The sequence below is a fragment of the Juglans microcarpa x Juglans regia genome, chromosome 2D (assembly GCF_004785595.1).
Source record: "Juglans microcarpa x Juglans regia isolate MS1-56 chromosome 2D, Jm3101_v1.0, whole genome shotgun sequence".
Classification (NCBI taxonomy): Eukaryota; Viridiplantae; Streptophyta; class Magnoliopsida; order Fagales; family Juglandaceae; genus Juglans; species Juglans microcarpa x Juglans regia.
Genome location: NC_054596.1, coordinates 19,734,599 through 19,752,642, shown reverse-complemented (window position 1 = coordinate 19,752,642; position 18,044 = coordinate 19,734,599). Strand labels below are relative to the sequence as shown.

At 37.5% G+C, this 18,044-nt stretch overlaps 1 protein-coding gene across 2 annotated transcripts; it reads left to right on the top strand.

Moving 5' to 3' along the window:
• The first annotated feature begins 4,826 nt into the window (after nucleotides 1-4,826).
• Nucleotides 4,827-9,511, top strand: LOC121250289 (protein THYLAKOID FORMATION1, chloroplastic-like). Of its 2 annotated transcripts, none has more exons than XR_005937746.1 (5): nucleotides 4,827-5,178; nucleotides 6,426-6,693; nucleotides 7,096-7,312; nucleotides 8,349-8,574; nucleotides 8,608-8,935. XR_005937746.1 is itself a non-coding variant. In XM_041149375.1 (5 exons), exons 1-5 carry the CDS (start codon nucleotides 4,983-4,985, stop codon nucleotides 9,186-9,188), a joined length of 891 nt encoding a protein of 296 aa, XP_041005309.1. In that variant the 5' UTR covers nucleotides 4,827-4,982; the 3' UTR covers nucleotides 9,189-9,511. The 2 variants fall into 2 exon arrangements, 1 of the variants encoding a protein (XP_041005309.1); XM_041149375.1 differs by lacking the exon at nucleotides 8,608-8,935 and adding an exon at nucleotides 9,095-9,511 and having other exon boundaries at nucleotides 8,349-8,464.
• The last annotated feature ends 8,533 nt before the right edge of the window (nucleotides 9,512-18,044 follow it).

The following is an 18,044-nucleotide window of genomic DNA, read 5'->3' as shown; positions in this document are numbered from 1 at the left end:
CATGGATTTTTAAAGACTCTTCTTTGAAACATGTTCCACCTCGTTGATAGGCAATTGTTGAGAGCTTTCCACATGAAAACCTTTACCCTGGTACTTCCAAAGAGTTATCCATCCCTCTTTCCCCTCAAATCCATAAGATGTTTCCCTTTACTTCTTTCTCTTTCTACTTAGCTCAAAATGGTATGCAGTTTTGACACTAAAGATGTCATTCTTTGAAGGTGCGCAAATCTGTTCATCAGATAAGCCTATCTAACTAATGGGAATTCTACAAATTAGTTCAGCTTCTTCCTCACTAAAGGTTTCCTTCACCAATTCTTCTTTCCACCTCCCTCAGCCTCCATCAATTAAGTATGCCACCCTAGCATCATCATTGAGATTCTTTATTGGTGATTGAATCTTATAAGATGACAATTTGGGTATCCATTTACCCTTCCAGATTTGAATACCCTGTCCATTTCCCACCATTCAGACAAGCCCCTCCTTCAATAGCTCTTGGGATCCCCACAAACTTCGCCAAATCAGGGAAGGTTCACTGCCTATTTTTGCTTCCAACACATTAGTTTGCCTGAAATATTTATCTTTGAGCACTCTAGCAGCAATGGACCTAAGGTTAGTAAGGACTCTCCAACACTATTGGCTAGAAGAGCTTTATTGAAACTCTCTAACTCTCTGAAACCCAGCCTTCCACTGGTTTTTGCCATCCCAAGTTTTCCCCAGCTTCTCCATTGTATCTTCTTGTCATTGCTTCTATGGCCCCACCAGAACTGTGACATTAAAGCTGCAATTTCCTTACACAACCTCTTTGGTAGAGCAAAAACACTCATATGGTAGGTAAGTATGGATTGGATGACAACTTTTAAAAGAACTTCCTTCCCAGCAAGTGTTAAAAACTAATATTTTCAGTTGTTGATCTTGAGCCATATCCTGTCTTTGATACCTTTGAAGGTATTATATTTTGACCTACCCACCATTATGGAAAGGCCTAGATACTTTTCATAGTTGTTTTGCACCATTGCCCCTAAATCTTAGCCAATTTGACCCCATTCTTCTTTCTTGCCAGGATGGTAGAGTTTTACTTGTTTAGACACTGACTCGATGCTTGTTCATATAAGTTCATAATAGAGCTTATCTTCTTCCATTCTTTCCAGTTTACTCTCTCAAAGATAATGCAGTCATATGTAAATAGGAGATGTGTCAATCTGATCCCACCCCTTTCCACAACAATTCCTCTTATCTCCCTTCTCACTTCAACCTCGTTTATTAAATTACTCAACCCTTAAACACATAAAAGGAAAATGTATGAGGATAGAGATCACCCTGCCTCACCCTCTCATCGGCCTTATCATCCTCCCTGCCTTCCATTTATTATCACAGCATAAAAGACTGAAGTATTGCAAGCCATTATCAATCTCATCCATTTATTTCCAAAACCTAATTACTTCATCACAGCCTCCAGAAAAGGCTACTCAACTTTGTCATACGGCTTTGAAATGTCCAGTTTCAGGGCCATTCTTCCGACTCTTCCCCTCAATCTGGTCCTCATGGAGTGTAGAGCCTCATATGCTACTATAATGTTATCTGAAATCAATCGCCTCGGTATGAATGCACTCTGATTTTTTGAGATGATATCATTTAGAATCAACTTCAGTCTATTTGCAAGGGCATTTGCTATAAGCTTGTATAACACATTACACAATCTTATGGGCCTATAATCCCCCTACCTTCTGGGGTTTTGCAGACTTTGGAATTAAGGCTACATATGTGAAATTCAGAGAATTTTCCATATTACCACCATTTAGAAAATTCAGGGCTACCTCACTAACATTATCACCTATTATACTTTAAAGGCTTAATAGAAATAAGCACTATAGCCATTAGGACCAGAGGATTTGTAAGGCCCCATTTGCTTCAAGGCCATCTCCACTTCTTCTCTGGTAAAAAGTTTTTCCAAATCAACATTCATGGTGCTTGTGACTCGAGATTCTACTAACTGCAGGCCTCCTTTATTATCGAACTGGAAAGGGCTTCAGTCCTATAGACTTCATCAAAATGCTCCCTAGAAGCTTCATTAATATCCTCCTGTTCAGCTTCATCAATATCCTCCTGTTCAGCTTTTAGATTTAACTTGGCATCCATCACAGAGAGGATCTGGGTTTTCTTCCTTCTTTGATTGGCACAAGCATGAAAACAATTTGTATTTTTATCTCCCATGCTATACCAGTTTCTCTTGGCCCTTAGCCTCCACTCCATATCCTCCTGCTCCAAGAGCCTTCCCACTTCTTGTTGTAGTTTGCTTATTTCTTCAATATTTTGTGGTCTTTCCACATCTTGCAAATCTTTTATTTAAGTAGGTATCTTATCAATGTTTCCAGACCTCTCTTTATCTTTTCTTTTGAAGCCATTTGCCAATGTTCCACTACATATTTGTAGGAGTCTCTACACTTGCTTCATAGGCTCGTGGGATTGCACCTTCTCAGACTAGACATTTTCTACCATATCCTTACATTCCTCTTCCTTTAGCCAACTTGCCTCAAATTTAAATAAGGAGCACCTTATGTTTAGGTTCCTATTTGTCTCCATGTTATCCCTTCTATAGGCTTAAGTCTCGCTAATAACTCCCAAGAAAAGTTTCTCTTCATTATGTCAGGATGCCCAGAAAAGCCAGTGAAAACCCAATCCCCTCTGTTACCTCCTCTTACTTTTGCACTCACATGTCATTGAGAATATGTTTGTATTTCTATTGACTCTTTATCTTTCCAGAAAAGAGCTAAACCCATTTTTCTCCCTATAACGTCAATCGCAAAACAACCCTTCATCCCTATCTTATTCTACGTAGTCTCTACTCTCCTTGCTTTTATCATAGTCTCAATAAGGAACAAAATTTTGAGCTTCTTTTCCTTAACCAAATGGCTAAGGTCTTGAGCTATCCGAGGGTTTCCAAGCCCTTAGCAGTTCCAGCTTAATAAATTCATAATGATTGGTGGGGCTAGCTAGCTGCCTTCGCCATTGAGTCCATCATCAACTTATTCTCCTCTTCAAACTCCATCCTGGCCTTTTTCCCCTTTCCTCCCTTTAGTTTTCCCTCCTCCACAACATGTTCAACATTTCTTTCTAGAACTGTAACAGAGATAGGAAGCTCATCTAGAGGCTTGATCCCTCATGCCCTTCTCTTCCAGTTACCTTCCTTTTGCTTTGTTGGCCCTTTCAAACTTCCTGAATCTTCCCTCCATGGGTGAGCTGATGCTTGATTGATGTTGATCTTCAAATCACCGTAAGTCAGTTTTTGTGGACGCTAACTTTTAAGCCAATTCTCCTGACCCTCTCCACCATAGTCCAATCCAAATCCCTCTACTTCCTTCGCCCCCTCCACTTCTTCCTTCCCCACAATTAGACCCTCAACAGGATCCCTCACTACCTCAGAGCACCTCCCCCCTTCAACCCCCAGCTTCATTACCTACACCTTCCTCATCCACAATCAGATTTGCTTGCTGATGATCCTTAGATCTGCTTCCTCTATTCTGTTTATTCATTTCCCATTTCCTTTCAAAGTTCATTTAATTGCTTGCAGGGGCTCTCAGCCATGATCCAAACTGAGCTGGTCCACCCTTGCCATATGAACCTTTTGGTTCCCCTCTACCACATTCCTGCTTAAAATGTGAAATGCAACCACATCGAATGCAAATTTTGGGCAGTTTTTCGCATTTGAATGGGATCCACATTCTTTGGCCTTAGAATTTTACTATTCTTCCTCTCGCTAGAGCCTTCAGTAAGTCACATTCCACTCTCACCCTATGACATCGTCCCCATGCAACATTATCATCATGACATCCACTTCAATGACTCTTCCAATCGAATTTCCAATTAGCTCACCATTTTTTGATTCATCCTTCCTAGAGGGAGGTTATAGATTTGGATTTAGAACTTTTCACGGGAGAAATCCAGTAAATGAGTCTGGGTATTTCCATCGAACACTTTAAGCACAAAGAGGAAGTTGTCTAACAACCATGGGCACCCATCCAATACTATGTGCCTATCACCCTGATGAGCAAAGGTTATTACAAAACAATTTATCCCAATTTCGTGGAATTTCATATGCTTGCTTACTCGCCAGACCTTCTCCATAATTGATTAGACAATGTCCTTCCTAATCACCTGTTCAGAACAAATCTTCCCCACAATGCTTCTCTCCCCTTTCTTTTTTAATTCTTCTAACCCACTTATTTCAATTTCAATTGGATTTTTCTCTTCGTCATTCAGATTCAGTCCATCCCAATGCTCTTCTGTCCCTTCCATTTTCCTCTATGCTAACCTCCGTAGTGGTTGAAACTCCTCCTCCGTACTTCTTAAGAAATAGTAGCAGACTACTACACTTCACCTTTATCACCTTCTAGTAGACGATAGAGAGAAGACTCATCCCATTGATTAAATGATCTGAATCTTGTATTTAAAGTTGTTACCTTCTATTAATATTAGGACGGTGTTACAAGTACCGATGCATCTGACCTATAAGCATTTTTGCTTCTTTTTCTTTAATTTTTTTTCATATTTGAAAAAATAAAAGACAAAATGCTTATAGTCCTATGAATCGGTCCCATAAGCATTTCCCTCAATATTAATTGAATTAGTTAATTAAATAAATGAAGAATTCAAAAAACACAATTTTAAAAAAATCGAATTGATGTCAATAAAACTGCAATAGTTTTATTTTTCCTTTAATTTTCTTCTATTGGCTGGTCAACTTTTCCATCCCAAATCCCAACTTCTAAAAAACAGGAGAAAACACCCTCCCTACGACTACGAACACACGTGTCAGTTTCTTATAAGCTTCTCCTTAACACACCCAAAACTTTCAATTTCACGCACTGGATAAGCCTCCTTTTGTGGACCTCTCTCTCTATCTTTTTTCCCGAGAAACTTTCGGCAATGCACTTTTTCCCGGAAAATCTCTAACTACCAACTTTTCTATTCTTTCTTTCTATACAATGGCAGCTGTGATTTCTTTGTCTTTCTCAGTACCAAGTCAATGTCCTGAGAGAAAAGCGATCGTATCTTCTACTCGTACTTCAGCTACGAATTCTGAAGGATTTCGATTGCGTTCGAGTTTGTCGTGTCACTATGTGGGCGTTCGATCCTCGGTTTCTTGTAGTAGGGTCATTCATTGCTTGTCCACCTCCATAGGTGATTTTCTCTGCATTCTTTGGTTGCTGAGAAAAAGAGCGTAAGCGAAATATAGAAAAAAAAAAAAAAAAAAAAACTTAATCCCGAGGTAAGCCCGAGGTTGTGAGTTAACTCGATTTTTCTCTTCATTTTGTTGCGGATTAAGTTATTTTTAAAATCGTAATAATAATTAAAAAAAAAATGTGACTGCCATTGTTAAAGCTATCGGTACTATTGGTTGGAATCACTACATTGATTTTTAGGTCATTTGTTAAAGGGCATATAATTTAAATGAATATTTACTATAAAATATATATTTTTTAAGTGAATTAAACTTGTAGTTATAGTTAATCTTCTTCGAAAATCGTACGTGTCGGAAATAGAAGAATTTTGAGTTTGATTATGGGCAGAAATCTCAGGAGCTTCGTGTTTCGAAAACTTTCGTAGCTGAACTGTGTTTCTTTCTAATGTGTCGACTCTTTGCTTCGATAGCCCTATGTTGAGACTTGATTTCTTTTTGGTTTGATAGCTTCTTAAATTGGTTTATTTTACGGCCCGCAGAGACTGCCAAGAAGATTTGTGAAAAGTAATGAAGGAGGAAATGTGATTGCTGCTTTTAGTGCTATTGTAGCTTGTGCTATTGTCTTTTTGCTATGAATAGCTGGTTGTATTGAAGTAGAAGTTAAAAAATTTCAACTTTAGTCAGTGCCCTACCTAATCCTATGAAGTATAATCTTGTATTCATAACAATGGAAGCGTAAAATTTTTTCTTTTGTTGGAAATTTTCCAAAGCTATAAGTGTTCTTCATCAATATTTTAGATATTAAAAAGTATCTCTGTCTCTCTCTAATTTTCTTTAATTGTTTTCCTATCAAAAAAATATTTTAGATATTTTATCTCTCTTTCTCTCCCTCTCATTTTTTTTTTTTTTTCCTGAAAAGACTTTGTTGAAGTTTCTTTAGCCATTCAGCATGTCGTGAAGTGAGCACTTTTTCAAATTAATAGCATAGCCATATAACTCTCTTTTTTCCTTTTTGCAATATTATAATGAGTTATTCCATTGATACAAGTGAAACCATGATGAGATTGTATCCTTACGATGGCATGTTGAATCCTCCAGGAGTTTATGTCCACATCTGTAATTCTTCAATGATATTGGAGTTATGCTATCCTATTTGTTGTGAATTTTCTGCTCAGATTCCTTTCTCATCCTTAGCCCAGAAGAAGAAGAAAGATACTTAATTGTATTTGTTGGTCATGATATGCAGAGGTGCCCACTGTATCTGAGACGAAGTTGAATTTCCTTAAGACGTATAATCGACCTATTCCCACTGTCTATAACAATGTGCTTCAGGAGCTGATTGTCCAGCAACATTTGATGAGGTACAAGAGAACATACCAATATGACCCTGTGTTCGCCCTTGGTTTTGTTACCGTGTATGATCAACTCATGGAAGGATATCCTAGTGATGAGGACCGAGATGCCATCTTCAAAGCATACGTAAGGGCACTGAAGGAGGACCCAGATCAATATAGGTTTGACTAAAATGTTTCTAATCTTCCTTTAACTTGTGATGAGATGATGCAACATTATTCCTTATTAAGACATGAATAATGACCTGCATGAAATCCTGGGATGAATTCTTGCAAATGACAAACTTGGTGGTCCTTTCCCCTGAAAAGAAATTGTCCTGGTGATATGACTATCATCAATTTCCTATGCAGAAAACTTTTTTTTTTGCGTAATTTCCTCTTCAGAACATTATTTGTGGAAAGAAAGCAATCAATGTTTGAAAAAGCTCTTGAGCGAATTTTTCAAATAAGTATTTGACGCTTGTGTTTTATGAACCTTGTGTTGTATTTTGTCAAGTTCTTTTCAATTATATGTGAGAAGCATTCTCAATCTTAAACTGAAAATTCCTATATTATGCACCACAGAGTTGATGCACAAAAATTGGAAGACTGGGCTCGGGCTCAGACTGCCACTTCATTGGTTGAGTTTGCCTCTAGAGAAGGAGAAGTTGAGGGGATATTGAAGGACATCGCAGAAAGAGCTGGGGGTAAGGACAGTTTCAGCTACAGCCGTTTCTTTGCTGTTGGGCTCTTTCGTCTTCTTGAGTTGTCAAATGCAACCGAACCCACAATTTTAGAAAAGGTTAGAGCATTAAATTCAAGGATGCTAAGCTTGTTTACTCTCTGATATTTTTGGAAGTAGAACTTTGAGTTTTCCAGTGTCTACCTTTCTACTGACAGTGGTCGAATTTTAGTGGTGGACCTATAATAAATCACTGGACTTACTTGCTTTTGAAGATTATGAAGAAATTAGACCCATAGATGAATTGATTTGAGCATCTGGAGGCTTGTAATTCGCAAATAGGCCAAGTATTGGTTGATCAACTGAAAAGAACTTCCACTAACAAATAGAGAAAACCTATAATTCAATCATTATCCTATGTTAGTGGGCTCCCTCAAAATCACTTGATATATTTGGTACAGATGCAAGTTTATGCAAGTGTTTTAAAACGTTACTTAGAAACTGCAATATAAGTATTATTTATCTTTGGAGGGTAGATCAGCTCTCAACTATATTCCGCTTACTTGCTGCGATTGATGATAGTATGTAAATTTTGACACCAAAAGGGAAGCTGGTCGTGTAGCCTTGCTTTCCATCATTAGGAATTGATTCCTTTGCAAAAGTCGATACTTCATTGGTAAGATAAAAATTTGACGTGTCTTTCAGCATGGAATGGTGTAGATGTGGCTGTAGCTAGGGATAAGAACGTATCTGCATGAAAATTTGTATGGTTGGGCCTTAAAAACATGTTTGGCCTCACTCTTGTCTTATTTACCAGTCAACATGTTTTGCAATACTCCTGCTCTAGTTCATTACTAAATGCCTGTGTATCTGCAACTGAAACTTATCTAAATTTATGAAGATAGCTGAAATTTCAGACCAGAACCGAGTTAAATCTAAACACAGAATCACACATGACCTATTATATTTTAAATTCTGTTTTTGATATATACAATATTTTTACTTATAAAAAAAAAATATATATTTTCAATTCTGTTTGCTTAAATTGTTAGCAAGAAAGTTTAATCAGGAGCTGATGTATTGTTTTATTGAGTTTCATTCAGGAGAGAGCTTTATGACTAATGGCCTGACAATAACTCTTATTGCCTTCTAACAGCTCTGTGAAGCCTTGAATGTTAACAAAAGAAGTGTGGATCGGGATCTTGATGTATATCGCAATTTGCTTTCCAAGCTGGTTCAGGCAAAAGAGCTTCTAAAGGAATACATGGATAGGTGAAAACAATTACTTTAACAGAATCTTTATCTTGTACTTCTTCAGTGTTACTCTATTATTACACACGACTGGTTCTTCTAGTGGGATGATAATTATACAAATGTGTGGACTTTATCGATGATAATTATACAAATGTCTGGACCTAGATAAAGTCTACAAATTCATCAATTTCCAAAACTGGAAGATTGAACTGTCTTCTTTTCTGGAATTTGTAAGAGGACCAGAATTTCCAAACCTTAGCACAGGGAGGTAAATCATATCAGAATCATACCGTAGGAGTGAGACTCATTGAACTTCCTAACTCTCACACGAAGTCCCTCAAAGAATAGTTATTCACATGACACAACATTTTGGGGTTCGAATTCAAGTCTTTTTATTATCTTGGGCTTTTGTTACCACCTCAGCCTTCCTTAAGGTGGCAAAGGGCTGATCTTGGGTGGGGTTGTGGTAGGTCTTAGTTTTGTACCAATCAAAAACACAAAAAAAAAAAAAAAAAAAAAAAAAAAAAAAAGGATTTTATGTTATTATTGTCCCTGGTAATTGTCTGCAATTGACTGTTGAAACAAATCATTCGATTTATTTTTGGTGAATAAACCACGGTATTTCTTTGCAATTAACTTGGCTTTCAGGGAGAAGAAGAAGAGAGAGGAACGAGCAGGAGCGCAGAAGGCTGATCAGGCCGTCGCAAAATGTTTGGCAGAGTACCAGCAGTCAGGCCAGTAGAGTTTTTGTAGTGGTTCCTCTTGCCCACCATCCTCTCTGAAGCTACGAATCCCTAGTTTGTTTGTAGTGTTGTTGAGGTACTGTTGAAGTTTTTATACTTTAGGCAGCTTTAATCATCTGGTTATTTTGCATGTATAGTGTATCAGTATGAATGGTGATATAGCTACATCTTCCATTGATGATATCCGCATTCATCTCCTGGAAGAAAAGAAAAATCAGTCCTTCGTTTTGCTACAAACTGTATTTTATAATTTCAAAGCTATAATGTAATACTCAAAATGCATATAAATTGGTATTCGCCTTGGCCAATCCAACTTTCTCAAGTATTCTCTCTCTCTCTCTCTCAATTTTATTTTTTCTCCTCTCTTGAGATGTTCATGACCCCTTGTTTTTTTCCCCCAAGATGGTAAGAATATTCAGTTAATATCTGTTTACAGAAATATTTTAGGTTAGAAATTAATAATTAATATGAAATTACAGAAGAGTTACGTTTTGGAGAAATGGCTGCTTTAGAAGGAACGCGAGAGTGTAAGTGAATGCTTTAGAAGCATATGCTCTATGATCTTCAACTATATGTTCATGCATAAAATTATGTTATCTTGATTAATACGTGTATTACAATGAAATTGATAGCACGATATGTGTGCTAACCTATGCATTGTAAATAAGATGATAAACATGTGTTTTGACAAGATTCAAACCTTCGATTAACCAAAAATGATAAAGCTTAGCAACACCTTGGTCAAGTAGGATGGAGAATAAGCTTGATGAAAAGGGGGATGCTGCCATTTGGCGAAAACAATAAAAGAAATATAATTAAAAGTAGAATACTAAAGTTGAAACCCATCCTAGGGCTAAACGGGATTAGACGCTTAGCAATGCTCAGTGATCAAGTGGTGTGAAAAATCTGCTTGCAAAAACATAAAAGAGGCTAAGTGAGAATGATACGATTAGAAACCCATAAGTCATGCGGGAGTTATAAGCTTGAACTTGTGATTGTTCAAGTTTTAATATACTATGTCACTTGCGTACTTGTAATTATTTTCACACTATGTTTTCTGCTTATCTATTTCATTGAATACCTTTCTATCCAAATTAACGAGAAAGACTAATATGACATGTACATTTGAGACTAGGGGTGTAATCGGTTTGGTCAATTCGGCCTTGGAGTAGGTTCCTGGATATAATCTATTTTTTCAATCCACCAAAAGACTAGACCGATTTGGTTCAGTTTAGTTAGTCTTGTAAGGGTGTTTCGGTCCGGATTACTTTTTTATTTTTCATTTTTAGTTCATGTCTTTGTCAAAAAATTGTATAAAATGATGAAGAAAATAATTGAGTGAGTGATTTAGTAAGTAATCTTTTCAATGTTTATCTAAAAATATATGACATATTACATGATGTATTTAATATATTGATCCCTAGCCTATTATGAATGCGGAAGATGTGAAGGCACATTCGGTTTTCATGTAAACAGTATTATGTTATATTATGCCATGATAAGTTGCAAAATTAACATATTTGTGAGAATTCAATGATATATAAAATATGAGCATGTTCTCTTGATCCATCCATTTCAAATATTAACAACAAAAGATTCCGTTACAGTGCACATTTACACCATAAGCTTGTCTGACTTTGGCATAATGTTGAAAAATGGAAAACTTATTCATAATTGGGTTGATATGTAACAAGAAATCGTATAGCACTATGAAGACAAGTCATTTGTTGAAATGCCTCAATGGGCGTATGCCATTTCAAAATGAGTATACAGAGAGTATTCCCTTTCATGTTTAGCACATCATGTTGTACACTATTTATAGAGACGTCAGTAATTCAAACCAGATTTACAAATACATTCTAGATGTTTCCACAGTCCTTTTCCTTAGAATCATGAGGTGGCATCACACAGTTTTTGCCGTTCTATTGTGAGCAATTATGTTGAGCATTTTGTTGTACATTCTGTTGAGGTGTGCTGGCAGTAGATGAGTGTTGTGAGCTGATGTGCAAGGGTGTAGAATATTCAGGTGTGCTAACATCCCCCTGCGATTCAAGCTGCACCGACATGATGGTGAGGCTTGATCGTAGAAGAGAGAAGCGAGCTTAGGAGAGCGGCTTTGTGAGGATATTAGCAATTTGGTCTTTGCTTTGAAGAAACTTGACAGTAAGTGAGTTGGCAGCGACGCGATCACGTACAAAGTGATAGTCCAAGGCAACATTTTTAATACGTGAGTGCATAACAGGATTAACAGATAAGTAAGTAGCACTAAAATTATCACAAAATAAGGTGGGAATATCATAAATGACAATTCCTAATTATGTTAACAAGGATTGTAACCAAAGAATTTCACAAGTAGTGTTAGCCACAGACTTATATTCAGCCTCAGTTGAGAACCTTGCAACAGTGGGTTGTTTCTTTGAACCCCAAGAGATCAAATGAGAACCAAGATAAATGCAGAAACCCCCAGTAGATTTACGATCATCTAGGCAACGAGCCCAATCCGCATCCGAAAAGGCTGTTATTTTAAAGGAAGAGGTGGGAGAAAAATATAGACCAAAGGAAGAGGTGAGACGAAGATAACGAAGAATGCGTTTGACGGCTTGCCAGTGAGTTAGACGAGGATAGTGCATATATTGACATACTTTGTTAACAACAAATAAGATGTCTGGTCTAGTGAATGAGAGATATTGAAGGCTTCCAACAACACTATGATAAAGTTGTGGATCCTTAAAGGAGGGGCCATCAACTGTAGTGAGTTTGGTGTTAGAAGCCATTGGAGTTGACATAGGTTTGGATTGATGCATATTGGTGCGATGTAAGAGATCAGAAATATATCGATGCTAAGAGAGAAATAAACCAGAAGAATTTCTACAAACCTGAATACCTAGAAAATAATGTAACATGACAAGATCTTTAACATGAAAGGATTGACGCAAAGCATCAATAAATTCATTTTTCAGAGATGTGTGAGAGGCAGTAACAACAATATCATCTACATAGACTAAGACATAGATAGAGACGGAGGCAGTAGTAAGAATAAACAGAGAAGAATCAGATGCAGAAGCATGAAGACCTAAATCTAACAATCGAGAACTCAACTTAGCAAACCAAGCCCTGGGGCTTGTTTAAGACCATATATGGATTTTGGAGTTTACAAACAAAATGAGGATAGTCAAGATTCACAAACCCAGTTGGTTGATGCATGAAGACATCCTCTTACAGATCCCCATGTAAGAAGGCGTTCTGCACATCCAATTGATGAAGAGGCCATTTCCAAGTCACTGCAAGAGAAAGAATTAAACAAATTGTGACAGGCTTAACTACAGGGCTAAAGGTATCAAAATAATCAAATCCAACTTGCTGGTGAAACCCTTTTGCAACAAGTTTACCTTTTCGACGTTCTAAGGTACCATCGGCATGTCTTTTGGTTTTAAGAATCCACTTGGAGCCAAGGATATTAAGACTAGGAGAGGGAGGAACCAAATGCCAGGTGTGATTTCACAAAAGAGCTTCAAATTCTGTTGCCATGGCGTCACGCCAAGCCGGATATTGAGAGGCTACACACAGACGTTGGTTCCTTTGGATTAGAAACGGTTTCTGTGAGAGAAGTAGAGTGTTTGGAAGGGGCCAAAGGAGAGTGCCATCCGTGCGAGTTAGAGGACGGGAATGATGAGTTTTGGATCTTGTGAGCATCGGATGTGTAATGATTGAAGAAGGATAGCTGAGATTTGAAGAGTTCGGTGTAGGAGATAGTGATGGAGAAGTAGCAATTGATGGATTGCTTTCGGGTAGGGATTGGGATGATTGAGTACCCTGGGTTGAAGAGTGAGTAGAAGTTTGGGCCAAAGGCAAGCTAGGAGAATGGGTCGGGGAAGAGGATTGGGTATTGGGAGTGGCAGTTGGAGTAATGGGAAAGGGAGAGACGTTGGGCTCTGGAGAAATGGGCTCAGGAGAAGTTGAAGATGGGGATGAAAAATGTAAAAAAGTTTGGTGAGATGGTGAATCAGATGCGTGCAAGGGAGAATTGGAGTTGGAAAAAGGAAAATGTGTTTCATTAAAACAAACATCCCGCGAGACATAGATGCGTCCAGTAGGAACGTGTAAGCAATTATATCCTTTACGATTCAAATTATATCCAATAAAAACACAAAGTTGAGAACAGATATCTATTTTATAACGATTAAATGGATGAAGATTAGGTCAACAAGTACAACAAAAAATCCACAAAAAATTATAATCAGGTTGTTGGTTGGATAAAGCTTGAAAGGGAGAGATATTTTTTAAAATTGGAGTAGGCATTCTATTTATTAAAAAAGTGACAGTTTGGAAAGCCTCAATCCAAAATTTTGATGGAGCCGAGGACTGAGCTAGAAGTGATAGCCCAGTCTCCACAATATGACGATGACGTCTTTCTACACTACTATTTTGAGCATGAGAATAAGGACAAGTAATGCGATGAGAAACGCGTAAATTAAGAAGAAGAGAAGAAAAGGGACGGAATTCTCCACCCCAATTTGTTTGAATGACAATGATATTTTTAGAGAATGTATTTTGTACAAATTTAATGAAAGCTAAAAAAATGGCAAAGACTTCAGATTTAGCACGTAAGGGAAAACACTAAATATATTTAGTAAATCATCAATAATGAAAAAGTAGAATCTAAAACCACTAGAGGATAGCACAGACGCCGGTTCCCAAACATCTAAAAATAAAAGTTGAAAAGCATGAGTAGATTGAGAGGGAGAGAGGGGGTGAGGGAGAGTGTGAGACTTTGCTTGAAGACAAGCATTACAAAGAGGAAAATGTGATGTAGAGGTGGTAGGAAGATTATGTTGACAGATAGTGAAGGAAGTGATACGGGGAGACGGGTGTCCTAAACGGGAATGCAAATTTGAGGAGTAGTCTTTTCACCAATGAAGCCTGGTGTTGAATGGAAGCAGCAGATCCGAAAATGAGCTCATCATGTGATGGAAGAACATACAAGCCGTTCTTAACAGGGCCCTGAAAAAGTACTTCCCGAGTATGCAAATCCTTCATAAGAAAACTAGAGGAGTTAAATTCAAAGAAAACAAAGTTATCAAGACAAAACTGATGAACAGATAATAAATTCTTAGAAATGGATGGAACATGAATTAAATGACGAAGAACGAATTTGCCAGTTGGTGTTGAAAGAAGGCCAGTGCCTGTGTTCTATATGGGAAGAGAAGACCCATCGCCAATATGCACTTGATCAGGTCCAGTATACGATGTGGATTCCAGATTTAAGTTGGAGAAATCTGTCGTGAAATGGTTAGTAACGGCAGAGTCAGGAAACCAAGAATTAGATGAAGAGGCCGGAATAGAGGTATAATTAGCTGTGAGAGATGAAGGTGGGGGAGGCTGATAGTTATGAGTGAAATGATGGTAGCACTGGAAAGCAGAGTGACCAACCCGAGTACAAATTTGACATGTTGATTTATTTAGAGTTTGAGAAGAGAAGAAATTAGGAGGACCCGAAGCAGAGTTACGAGCTCCACCTAGACCACGGCAATAACCATGGCCATGACCACGATTGGAAGGATTTAGAGAAGGGCAAAACTGCGTATAATTAGCAAAAAAGGACGCAACCAAGAGAGTGGTTTGGGTCTGATGAGCAAACCTTGATTCATGATTTAGGAGGTAACTATAAACCTGAGATGTGGATAAGGGTTCGGGTCTGGTGGTTATAGAAGAAATGACAGATTCATAGTCAGCTTCCAAACCAGTCAAGAGATAAACAATGGATTCATGGGAAGAGAGAGGATGACTGGTAGAGGAGAGAGATGAGGCTAATGCTTTGGCTTTGTGAAAGTATACGGAAATGGTTTCGGACCCTTCTTGAGGGTAGCCAATTGGTAACATGTTTGCATGAGAAGAGCGATAGATTGAGCCGAATATAGATTGGTGAGTGTAGTCCAAATTTCATGAGAGGTTGAACAATCAACAACTTGAGAGAGAATCGTGTCAATGAGAGAGGAGTAAAGTGCAGAGATGATCATTTGATCTTGTAGAAGCCATGAGCTGTGGGCAGGATTGGGTTTGTCATCGATGGAGGAAGAAGGACGAGGAATCGAACCATCAAGGTAGCCATAGAGTTGATGGCTTTTGAGAAAGGCGAGAAGTTGAGCTTTCCAAAGAGGAAAATTATCATTGGAAAGTTTGACAGTGATAAGGTGAGCAACGACATTGGTGAGAGAGGGATTCAAAGGTGGGGGAGGAGCCATGATGAAAGAGGAAAAAAAAATGGACAAAGGTCCTATGCGGCTCTAGATACCATAATGAGAAATTGTATAGCACTATGAATACAAGTCACTTGTTGGAAATGCCTCAATGGGCATATGCCATTTCAGAATGAGTATTACAGAGAGTATTCCCTTTCATGTTTAGCACATCGTGCTGTACACTATTTATAGAGACGTCAGTAATTCAAACCAAATTTACAAATACATTCCAGATGTTTCCACAGTCCTTTTCCTTAGAATCATGAGGTGGCATCACACGGTTTTTGCCTTTCTGTCGTGAGCAATTCTGTTGAGCATTTTGTTGTACATTCAATTGAGGTGTGCTAGCAGTAGATGAGTGCTGTGAGCTGATGTGCAAGGGTGCAGAATATTCAGGTGTGCTACCAATATGAATGAAAATCAAGACTGAAAAAAATACCCCTCTTTGCCGAGAGCCTGTGCACCCTCGAGATTAGTCAGAACATTGTTCTTGGACACCCTATGCCAATTAAAAAAAAAATCCAAAATAGATATGAATTACAATCAAGACAGAAAAAAAATAGGCTTCACAGAAGTACACTCTTCAACTTTGCCCCTGCTTCATAATATTACAACATAGTATGGCATAGTGGTGAAGAAATTAATAGGCCACCTGAAACTAGTGGTTGCTCACTAGAGTTCTGGCCTCATCTGTGGTTGATTCCTCACTCGGTTATTGGCAGTCCTAAGTGATAGTAAAATCTTTTTTTGTATTCATTTCTGAAAGCTTTATTGCAATTCCATTGGGACATACATCTATCCACCTAAGCATTGAAAAACAAGTGAAGAACTAATCAAAGCTATTTAATAATACCAAATGGTAGAAGAAGTTGGAATCGACAGACCTGCTCTTGGGACAACTCCTCTAGTGCAGCCACATGTTAATTCTTTTGAGCAAGCTTTCTAGCTTGCATTTTCTACTAGGGATTGGTATTTGTAATAGTCAGAACCCTGAAACAATCACAAAGGACTAGAAGTTTCAAGGATTCACACTCAAATATAGAGTTATACTATATATAGTTCACTCTCATTTTACTTCTATTACACTATGTTAATGTAGCATTGTCCATCAATCATTAGACCATATCTTATTTTTTAAAATTACAAAATTCAACAGTTGATAGATAATGTCACGTATTCACAATAAGATAAAAACAAGCTTAAGGTATAGTACTCAATGTTTAAAATCTTGTAAGCTTACTTTAAAAGATATATTTGTAGATCGAGCAATTTTGTAAGATCATATATAAAGACACAAGTATAGACCCACAAACAGACAGTGGCCATGCATGCCATCTTTCTTGAAACTGACATTACCTCCTCAGCACGCAGTTCCCTAAGCTGACCAAGCCATTTGGACACTTCATCCTTTCTTTGATGTGTAACGCTTTAGTGCTTCTTTACAAGTTCTATATCTTTTTCCACTTTCTTCAATTCTCTCTCAACATGCTTGGCATTAGCCCTAACTTGCAATACTTTTTTTGTTTATTCCATTTAATTCGGTACCTATAACCTGCATAAGGTAAAACAATGTGATATGATGGAGATGTCGGGCATTTAGCTGTGTATTGTAAAACACTCTAGACTCTAGATCTACATCAAGAATTCTAGGAGATCTCTCTTCAACGTTCTTCATCATAGATCATATTAATTCTTAGGTCCCGTTTGAATGTTGAGTTGAATTGAGATAGTTAAATTTTTTTTTATAAATAGTAGTGAGTTAAGATGGTGGGATGAGTTTTGTAGGGCTATCTAAATGAATTTAGATGTGTTTAGATGTTTAGATGAGTTTGTATATATTTATAAGAAGTTAAAAAAAGTTGTAGATCCTGCATGTAAAGAGGTGTTGAGTTGAAAAAGAATGTGAGTTTCATGTGTAAAGAGGTTTTGAGTTGAATGATGTTTAGTGATTTGAAAGTTGGGTATTTTAATATTAGACTCAGTTTAAAATTAGACTGAACTAAGTTGATCTCAATATCTTCCAACATCCATATGGTGCCTTAATCACACCAATTGATTTATAACATCTAAAGTCATTTTTTTTTTTAATCTCAGTGGGCTAATTTATGGAGCTATATAAATTTAGTTAAATCAAGAAGTTAGTATGATTAAGGAGGATAATAGAAGCATTACTCCAAATTTTTTTTTTTCTGAAAAAGGACTAGGTGAAAGAGTAGGGTATTAAGCGTTCATTCTTACAGGGATATCAAGCACTCCTTTAGAAGAGCGCGATCTGGTCATTTTGGTGGGTATGCATTACTTATGAAAAACAACTTGTCCAGAGTTAGTCGAAGAAAATCCATTTTCTCCCTCTTGTCGGCCACACTCTCTCTGAAATATCGATCTTCATTGTTAAGCCATTCCAGATTAGAAATCACATCTTCCAATTTCCTGGTGATCTCAGAAATATCTTGGTTAAGCTTTTTGATTAGCTTTCCAGCCTCTCCGATTCTGGCTTCCAAATTTGGCCACAACTTGACAAAATAGAATCGATGTACTACTTTCTTGGTAACATGCCCTTCTTCAACAACATTGCTTATGGAATCATCATGTTCTGGCCCCTGGTTTTCCTTTGCG